Source organism: Conger conger, chromosome 8, assembly GCF_963514075.1.
Source record: "Conger conger chromosome 8, fConCon1.1, whole genome shotgun sequence".
NCBI classification, from domain to species: domain Eukaryota; kingdom Metazoa; phylum Chordata; class Actinopteri; order Anguilliformes; family Congridae; genus Conger; species Conger conger.
Genome location: NC_083767.1, coordinates 26,250,827 through 26,261,711, shown reverse-complemented (window position 1 = coordinate 26,261,711; position 10,885 = coordinate 26,250,827). Strand labels below are relative to the sequence as shown.

The 10,885-nt window shown below is 38.8% G+C and overlaps 1 protein-coding gene across 3 annotated transcripts in view; it reads right to left on the bottom strand.

Annotated features, from left to right (window-relative positions):
* Window positions 1–354: 354 nt before the first annotated feature.
* The window catches only part of slc38a4 (solute carrier family 38 member 4), a 101,648-nt gene continuing 91,117 nt past the window's right edge, over window positions 355–10,885 (bottom strand). For all 3 annotated transcript variants that reach the window (XM_061251194.1, XM_061251192.1, XM_061251193.1), the window contains exons 14-16: window positions 3,352–3,496; window positions 3,045–3,142; window positions 355–2,592 (exon numbers count right to left, since the gene is read on the bottom strand). In XM_061251194.1, the coding sequence (XP_061107178.1) occupies window positions 2,491–2,592; window positions 3,045–3,142; window positions 3,352–3,496 (345 nt within the window). In that variant the 3' untranslated portion in view covers window positions 355–2,490. The remainder of the gene's footprint in view (window positions 2,593–3,044; window positions 3,143–3,351; window positions 3,497–10,885) is intronic.

Genomic DNA, 10,885 nt, shown 5'->3' with positions numbered 1-10,885 from the left:
CCTTTTAATACACCAATGGAAAAAGTGAAACAGACCCATATGAGACAAATAACAGGCTACCAAGCAAACCCTGAGCATTTACTGTTCAAGGCACGCAGGTATGATGTAATGCCTTGTCCCTGCTAGAAGAAAGGCTGGTCTTTAAGTTTGGTAACATTATTTTATAAAACCAATACAATTATTTAAAGAGGGGAACCTTGCTGTGATAAAAAATATTCAAATGTACATAATAAAACTGATTATACAAGTGAAACTCGAAAAATTAGAATATTGTGCAAAAGTTAATTTATTTCAATAACTCAACTTTAAAGGTGAAACTAATATATTACATAGACAAATTACATGCAAAGCAAGATATTTCAAAGCCTTTATTTGTTATAATTTTGATGATTATGGCTTACAGCTTATGAAAACCTCAAATTCAAAATCTCAGAAAATTAGAATATTACATGAAATCAATCAAAAAAGGATTTTAAATACAGAAATGTCGGCCCTCTGAAAAGTATAATCATGCATATGTACTCAGTACTTGGTTTGGGCCCCTTTTGCATGAATTACTGCCTCAATGCGGCGTGGCATGGATGCAATCAGCCTGTGGCACTGCTTGGATTGTGTGCATCTCCATTCCTCCTCCAGACTCTGGGACCTTGGTTTCCAAATGAGATACAAAATTTGCTCTCATCAGAGAAGAGGACTTTGGACCACTGAGCAACAGACCAGTTCTTTTTTTCTGTAGCCCAGGTAAGACGCTTCTGGCATTGTTTGTTATTCAGGAGCGGCTTCACAAGAGGAATACGACATCTGACATCAACTCCAGCCCCAGTCCACTCCTTGTGAAGCTCTCCCACACTTTTGAATGGCCTTTTCCCTGACAATCCTCTCCAGGATGCGGTCATCCCTGCTGCTTGTGCTTTTTCTTCCACACTTTTTCCTTCCACTTAACTTTCTATTAATGTGCTTTGAGAACATCCAACTTCTCTTGCAATTACCTTTTGAGGCTTTCCCTCCTTGTGGAGGGTGTCGATGATGGTTTTCTGCACAACAGTCAGGTCAGCAGTCTTCCCCATGATTGTGAATTCTACTGAACCATACTGAGACAATTTAAAGGCTCAGGAACCCTTTGCAGGTGTTTTGGATTAATTAGCTGATTAGAGTGTGACACTTTGAGCCTATTGAACCTTTCCATAATATTCTAATTTTCTGAGATTTTGAATTTGGGGTTTTCTTGAGCTTTAAGCCATAATCATTAAAAATATAAGAAATAAAGGCTTGGAATATCTCATTTTGCATGTAATGAGTCTATATGATATATTAGTTGCACCTTTTTAGTTGAATTACTGAAATAAATGAACTTTTGCATGATATTCAAATTTTTCGAGTTTCACCTGTATAAGAAGTAATGCACAATAGTAGCAATATATAATATTTCCTCCAGTAGTCCTTCATATTTTCTTAAGAACATTCAAAATGAATATTTTCAAGAAATACTGACTAAAATCCTTGTCTCCAGTACTAAATGACCTTTCATTACTGTGAACCAAGATATGAATATGCACTTTTATACATCTTGCGATGTCATTTGTTTCTTTGTCTGGACTGTCATGCAGTGTGTCCTTGTGTTTCTGGGCACAAATTCAGTGAAACTCCCACAAAGCCGGCCATAAGATTGAATGACAGTTACGAATGTGAAGGTCATTCTTAACTTTAAATACAAACAATAAAATGTCATTCATTTCCAGGTAAAATTTTGAACACTAGCTAGCTGAACATTGAACGTGGCCTTCACCATCAGGAGAAAAGACAACCGTATTCTTTTCAGAGATTCTTACACACGGTGAGTATGTTGGCAGTTTCATATTGCAGGGCCTGATTAAATCTGCAGTTCTCTTTTAAATTGAAGAAAATTCTCATCGTTTTCTAGATAATTGGGGAAAAACGCATGATGCAGGACAAGACAGCCCCTTGAATTGTGTTTTCATTTAAATTTGTGTGTGCGTGCGAGCGTGTGTGCGCATGCGTGTATGTTGGGATAGGTGAGGGCTAAAAATGTTCCTTTCCTAACAACACTAATTTGGACGTGATCATTTTGAGGGCCTGGAGGAAGAGATTAATGTAAAAGCATGTGCAGTAATGCTAGATACACTTTTCTCCAGGAAATGACAATAGCCATCTGACTGGTCAACACACAATCTCTAGCTGTCCTCACTTGACTACATTGCAGGGTAGATTAAAACTAAATCATACAAACATCCAAAAACCAGTTGACCCTGTGAGTGCAAGTTTATGATGAAAAATGAATAAAATTCCTCCTTAATAAGCTTTGACAGGGAGTTCTTCTGAACATCCTTCTACTGTTCACAAATGCAGAAATTGTGGGGATGTGTTGAGTTCGGCCAATGGGTGCTCTAGAAGGACCTTGATTTTGAATGGCTGCAACCAAACCTCTGTCTTTGGGTCTGTGAATGCAGGCTGCCTTCTGCTCCGAGGACTCTAGTGACCTCCAGAGCCAGGTGGGTTATGGATCCAGTCCAGGACAATCAGTGAAAGGCTTACAATCATGAAAACCACGCCCACAGCCAGAAAAATGGCCGCCTACAAAAAAGGGAATAGTAATGGCAGCTGGTTTGACGGCTGGTAGTCTGTGACCATACTGGTCACAGCGATTGCACCCCTGAACAAAGTGCCCACGTCAAGTCAGCTGTATACATAGAAAAGATGCAGAGATACAGGCTAGTAAGGCACAGGCTTTTTTTTGAGCTAAGACATGAAGTCATGTAAAACTTTTCATAGCAACAAATGGGCAGTGCTACGTTTTACATTTGGCCAGAAAGATCAACTGAAGATTCATTTCCTCACTCAAATGTGCAGCTTTTAGAGTGCCAGACTGTTAATTACAGGGTTCTGACAAAATGTCCAAACCTACTCTACTCTCAGCAAAATTGCCATGAGATCGGTAATGGAGTCAGGACTTTTATATTCTCATCTGAAGAGCTAGACAGAAAACCATTAGCAATAACTATAGATAGCTATAGATGCATACGTACTGATATCTTCTGAGGTGAACGCAAGGGAACAGTGTCAACAAGTCGGAGGTAGAAGGCGGCTGGTAGGATGAATATCAGCATAGTGGCAGCAGAGGAGCCTAGTGAAAGAAGAGATTTTAGGGTCCTGTGACCAAAAATGGCTATAATTAATCTTCATTCACTATGACATGATTAAAAAAAGAAAAAGATCACACAATTATCACAAATTTTAATATTGCATATTATGACACAATTATGATGTCACTATTATGATTTCACATATTACATCAGACAAGTAGAAGAATACCACTATTAAGGAAAATCTCACCAATGAAACCAAATATATCTCGGATGGTTGGCACAAATATCACAAGCATGTTGTTGAAAACCAGGATTGCGGCAGCAATGAGGATATGCCGAATCCAGCTAAACTCTTGATTTCCAAATGCCAGAGTTATAATGGACGATCGAATCTGAAAGATAAAAAGCATTTCATCAATTGGTTTTACTCAAACTTTCAATGAGAAGTACATAACATTATTGGTTTCTGAATGCCCATGTCAATGGAATTTAAAAAATATATATTACCCATTTGCACAGCTGGACATTAATGGCAAATTACAGTATGTACTTTTCTCAAGCATACAAACAAAGTGCCTTGCTTGGGATTTAGACTCATTTAGACAACATTTTTGTTAGTCATAACCATCATATTGCATTTGACCACACAAATTTTAAATAAGGTGCAAGTTTGAGGTAGGTACATTGATTTAAGCATGGAAATGACAGCGAGGCAGAAATTATTTTTACAGTTTTGGCATATACTGACATTCTTATCCAGAGTGAATTGTAATAAACACACAAACACAAAATTATTGTAATGTGACAATGTTAGCTAGGTAGCTTGCTATCCTTTGATGCTGCAAGTTTAATTTTTTCCACCACACAAAAATGACTGGTCATGGCGGCACGGATGGTGCAGTAGGTAGCACTGCCGCCTCACAGCAAGGAGGTCCTGGGTTCGAATCCCTGTCGGCCGGGGCCTCTCTGTGTGGAGTTTGCATGTTCTCCCTGTGTTTGCGTGGGTTTCCTCCCACAGTCCAAAGACATGCAGGTTAGGCTGATTAGAGAGTCTAAATTGCCCATAGGTATGAGTGTGTGAGTGAATGGTGTGTGTGCCCTGCGATGGACTGGCAACCTGTTCAGGGTGTATTCCTGCCTTTCGCCCAATGTATGCTGGGATAGGCTCCAGCCCCCCTGCAACCCTGTTCAGGATAAGCGGGTTAGGATAATGGATGGAATGGATGGACATAATGATATACATATCAGGACTATATCAGATCAAGTAGAGGTCAAAGAGCATTCTAAATGACATTCATTTTCCATTAATTATTAATTATAATATGTTATACTTTTATTTATTATTATGGTGATCATTATTTTATTTATTACTATTTGTTTCCTCCCTCTCATTCTCACTCAGTATGCCCCAATAATTTGTGAGTAGAACAGAAAGGTCAATTCCTTTGTTTTTGAGCTTTAATTTCCTAGTATTGTTATCTAGATTTGTTACACAACTTACAGCATATTACCTTTTGTATCAGACCAGCCAATTTTAGGTGAGCGAAAGTATTGGAACATGTGACATGACAGGTGTTTCTTGTTGCCCAGATGTGTCCTGTTAGATTGACTGGTTACAGAACAATAAATAGTTCTGAATGTCTACTCTCGGTTTTAACCTTGAATTTTGCCTGTGAAGACCACATTTTTGTTAGAAACAATTAACCAAAATGAAGACCAGAGAGCTGTCTTTGGGAGAAAAGAAAGCCATTTTGAAGATTAGAATAGATCAGATCAATCATAATCATTTCATAAGCATTGGAGATCGCGTGTACAACAACTTGGAATGTCCGAAAAAAGAAAGAAACCACTGGTGTACTTGAGCAACAGACATCGGACAGGTCAACCAAGGAAAACAACAGCAGTTGATGACAGAAACATTGTGAGAGCTTTAAAGTAAAAACCCAAAACATCAGTCAGCGACATCACAAATAATCTCCACAGGGCAGGGGTGAAGACATCTCAATCAACAGTTAGAAGAATTAGAGATCAGCAATAGAGAGGCTATAACACAAGATGCAAACCACACATCAGTATTAAGGAAGGTGAGATTATAATTAGCAAAGAAGTACTTGAACAAGTTTTATGGTCTGATGAGGCCAAGATTACCTCTACCAAAGTGATGGAAAGGCCAACGTGTGGAGGAAGAAGGGATCTGCTAATGATCTGCAAAACATCTGTGACGCACGATGGAGGAAGTGTCATGGCTTAGGCTTGCATGGCTGCTTCTGCAGTGGGCTCACTAATCTTTATTGATGATGAAATTCATGATAATAGCAGCAGGATGAATTCAGTAGTAGCAGGATGAATTCAGTAGTACAAAAACATTCTGTCTGCCAACTTACATGCATCAAAACTAATTGGGAGGAACTTCATCATGCAGCAAGACAATGACCCAAAACACACTGCTGACCAGAGATGGGGACTCGAGCCGCACATGGACAATAAGAGTCTGCCAAATAGCATTGTGAAAATCACAAAGTGAATAATGTCACAGCCAATTATTATTTTTCAATTATTTGAATGAAAGATATTCCCTAGTTAACACACCCAACGTCGTTTTACGCGCAACACCGTGCGCCTTAGTAGCAACCATCGCAACACCCAACAATGTACTTCTTGCAGCAGAGCTCACTAAGATTACAGTTCTGCATGTTGTGGCTTTTGAGTATAAATAATTCAGGTTGAAACAAAATTATTGCAACTCGCAAAATGTGGAGAATTAAAAGATGCCGGAGCAACCACGTCAAATTTCAACAGACATTTGAAAACTAGGGAAAGGTATGTCAGTTTATCAGCACCAGAGCTGAGATTTTTGATCCCACCGCTGTTCACTGTTGCGTTAACGTAACTTGGCCAAGTGACGCGTTTCAGACTCAGTATAATGTTGGTGTCACCGTTTAATCAGCATAACAGAAACCCATATTTTCTTATTTTGTTGACTGCCAAGTTGTAGCGATGTTGGCTTGCATTTCAAATGGTTGAAAAGCTATGTAAGTTAGAGAACCACGAACCTAAGGTACCGTTACAGTAACGTTAAAACAAACATCTTCAGGTTGGCTTGAAAAGCCCCATATATTTTCACTGTCAACACTGTTCATACAATCAGCGGTGTTTTCAGTAAAACGGCCATGTAATGGGATTTTGATCTGGAGCCTGATCAAAGGTTGCACTATTTTAAAAACCTTTCAGGATGGTCTTTAAGCTCGATATGCAAGCAGGACAGGAAGTGATACTGCATGTCTTCTTAGGTGACATTATGTACTAGTTGTGTCATACAACTATGAACTGTATTTAAGAGAGCTCGTTTGTAATTAACGTTAAGATTAAAAGCTACTGTAGAACTCGAGTTCGGCATTTACTGTAGTTGCATGCGGTTTTGAAATTATTTATAATTTTACTATGCAATTCTTAGGATTCCATTTTTTGAATGATTAAAGTAAATGCTTAAAGTTACCTTTCATTTAAGAATGAAAAAGTAAGAGCATATTAATAAACCAATACTACAAATTTCAACACTGATTCTTGAGTCGCAGATGCAGATTAAGCCTAGTCCTAGATTACATTTTATTGGAGATTATCCATACAAAACTGCATTTAGTCCAGGATTAATCTGTGTTCATGTAACCGGTCCCTATTTTGTTATTGACAAATATGCTTACATTATGTCACATGAGTCACAAAGAGTGTTTTTACAGCACCTGAGATCAGCACCTTGCGCCGTAAAGAGAAATACAATGATGGCACCCAGCAGGAATCAGCCAATAGCAAGCTTTCATAGAACAGCCTGTTGCATTAACTGGAATGACCAGCAATGTGCTCGTGCCAGCATTCAGTTTATATTAAAAAGGACGATATGTTGACAAATACAAGGGACTGCTTCTTTTTTTTCAGAAAATGTTGTCCCACCTTTCAACAGTAAACAGGAACAATTAGCAATGTGTTCATGCCTGCATTCAATTTATATTAAAGACTTTGAGGCAAAAAATTGATTTTGATCCATGTTTAAATTCATGATTTCAAATGAATGTCTGCTAATCATGTCACAACTAATTGTCAGGAGCTGTAGCATAGACTAATACAGGGGTCACCAACACGGTGCCTGCGGGCACCAGGTCACCCCCAAGGACCACATGAGTCGCCCGCAGGCCTATTCTAAAAATAGCACAACTCACTAGTGAGCTGCATCTAAAATTTAATTTTATTCTGTTGCTATTTTTTTTTAATCACACTTGCATTTATATAGATTTAAAAATGACAATATCTTAAAAATATGTTTATTATACATGAAGTTTAGATAAGTTTAGGTGAACTCTGACCTACTCTAGTTCAAAGGCCAGTATTGTGCACGTGACAAAACAAACTGGTAGCCCTTAGTATGACTTAGTACCCATGAAGTAGCTCAGTTTCAAAAAGGTTGGTGACCCCTGGACTAATATGATACAAACAATATGTTGACTTAGGCCTAATAATGGATTCAACAAGGCGAAAACTGGATGCAGCAAGAAATCGTAAATTACTTCAATCGGAGAATTGAAACAGAAAAATCCACTAAGACAAAAAAGCATGGCAAGAAACTATTCATTTCTCCCTCCCTTCCACTAAACAAACTCCAGACAAATGTGAGGAGACATGATACAATGCAGCCTACTTTCTACATCCCAAAAATGGAAGATTTTGATTCATAATGGTAGCCGAAGCCACAGGACTTGACCGATACTCATCTCAAATGCAAACAAAGACATGTGTGCCATCAATTATCCCAACAGCCAGTATCGGAAATGCCTCCGATACAGTCCAAAATGCTGGATCGGGTCCGGCGAGTACACAAGTCTATGCAACGATCCAATACAACATCATGTGATGATGGCTGATTTATGCTACTCAGGCAAACAACACCACGTGATATTAGCAAAATGTTAGCAATTTGACAATATTTTACACTGGAAAATCCCACCAGTATTTTTTTTTATTAAAAAAAATCGACACACAATCGACCAGCATGCCTGTAAACTACAGGGATTTAACTATTAACCCTCTGGGGTCAAAACTAGGAAGAATGGTGACTGTGCCATGATATTTGTGTCATTTTACTTAAAGTTACATACAGTGATTCCAAAGTGTTTCATGTCTTCGTTTTCAGCACAAACTCAGCTACAATAATATGGCAACAGAAAGTAGGTCAGAATCATATGTTGGTTGTAAATTGCTCTGGAATTACAATAGTAGTTTTGAAAACGTACACGAATGCTGTAAAAACACACACTAATGAATTGTAACAGATTTTCTGGGTCACTGAAATTTGTTCATCTTGGTCTTGGGTATCAAAAGATGAATATTGTAGCAAATCCAATTAGAAATATTAAATAAATTACAAAAACCAAGTGTTGTCACTACTATTTTTCAGCACCAGTTGACAATGGGAGGGCAAATGGCCTTTCTTCAATTAATATTTGTGGTTTGTGGTCCTGCCAGGTAAGTAAAATGGTAAATGGTTGGCATTTATATAGCGCCTTTATCCAAAGCACTGTACAATTGATGCTTCTCATTCACCCATTCATACACACGCTCACACACCAACGGCGATTAGCTGCCATGCAAGGCACCAACCAGCTCGTCAGGAGCATTTGGGGGTTAGGTGTCTTGGTCAGGGATACTTCGACACAGCCCGGGCGGGGGATCGAACCGGCAACCCTCCAAATGCCAGACGACTGCTCTTACTGCCTGAGCCATGTCGCCCCAAGTAGGCTTTTCACACCTAGCCTGACCCTTCTCCACCTCTAAGACAGAGAAATACTTTTAGAATTAACCATTTAGAAGACAGAAACAAATAAAATGTTTTGATTCAGGAATTTATTGAAATCACCACACAACCGACATACAATGAAGATGCCATTCACAAACACTTCCAAGTTTTGTGTTTAGCTGCAAGCACAAGGGGACATCACATTCATTTACCTCAAAAGAAGGGAATAGCCTATGCTATTGTATGTCATTTTATTGTGGTTTACAGTTGCCCTTCTCGGCATCACCCCTCCCCTGCCAGAGAATAATTATCATCTCGTTTCAATTTGAATTAAATGGTAGAAAGTAGTCGTTCATGTCAGCAGTTTTGAAAGTCGATCTAATAGGCTACTGGCAATTTTTTGCAAATAATTGAATGACTTAACAAGGCTAATTTTCCTAAACTGGCAAAATAATTGGTTAATAAATACGAATAATTGTTTCAAAAATAGGCCTATGTTGGTTGTTGCACTCACAATCTCCACCAAACAGACAAATGTAAGACATAAAATGAGATTTAACCAATATTTTCCATATCTTACAATTGGTTAACAAATAAGAATAATAGTTTCACAATTAAATCAAATCAAATTTATTTATAAATTTGTAATTTTGTAATTTATAAAATTAGGCCTATTTTACTGTATAACACCGAGCAGACAAACAAACATTTTTTACAGGCCTTATTACTGTAGCCCTTTAGATGCCACTTGGATTAATTCAGATGCTTCCTTCCCTCAATTAAATAGGGCAGGAGAGAATATGCATTTGACTTACTCTATTACTGAAAGGTAATGCGATTAAAAGCTGTGAAAAGTGACTTCAGAGAGCATACACTTGTCTCCTACAATAAGTCACATTATGTTTGAGGTGACCACAAACCGTTTGTGTACAATTTAAACACTGTCCGATTTAACAATTGTGGAGTAGGCATACAGTATGAGTGGGACTTTGTAACAGAGGTCTGGAACAATTGTAACAACCAAGAATAACTGCATGAATCACCCACTTTTTGGGGGTTTTGTTTGATGTTTCTGCTGATTAAACCAAAACTATACTATTTCAATCATTTATCCCCCAGCTTTGGCTTTCATTGCATACTCGCATAAATTGAACAGCAATGAAACAGCAAGTCTATCCACATGAGGCACAGTTATGTGTTACAATCGTGCCTCATGGGATTATTCCCTGTACAATATGTTAGCATATACTGGCTACTGAAACATATTTTAGTGAATAGCAGATGTGCTAGCTTGCAGCTGATTTTAAAACAAACGAACATGGACATTTAAATCATGATTATCTTGTGTTTCTATTTATACAGAACTGATAAATCATTCTGACCACAGATTTATTGGTAATGGGTGCAGTTTTTGTCTCTTGTTCACAGAATAAAAACTCATCCTATCCCAAAATAAAATAAAAATAAACAACATTCCTAATTGGTTGGTGGTTTCAACATCCATGCAAAATAATTCTCCTCACGTCACGTCACTTGCCCCTTGTCACCGGTCCTGTTTGTGATATTCACGGACAGGATCTCAAGGCACAGCCGAGGTGAGGATAGTGTCCTGTTTGGTGACCTCAGAATTGCGTCACTGCTTTTTGCGGACGACGTGGTTCTGCTCGGGATGAGAGTCAGCACCTCCAAGTCCAAGGCCATGGTTCTCTGCCGGAAAATGGTGGATTGCTCCCTCCGGGTTGGGAATGAGCCACTGCCCCAAGCGAAGGAGTTCAAGTATCTTGGGGTCTTTCTCACGAGTGAGGGTAGAAGGGAGCGTGAGATCGACAGGCGGATCGGTGCAGGGTCAGCAGTAATGGGAGCGTTGCACTGGACAGTCGTGGTGAAGAAGGAGCTGAGCCGGAAGGCGAAGCTCTCGATTTACCGGTCAATCTATGTCCCAGCCCTCACCTATGGTAACACAAGCTTTGGGTCATGACCGAAAGAACGAGATTGC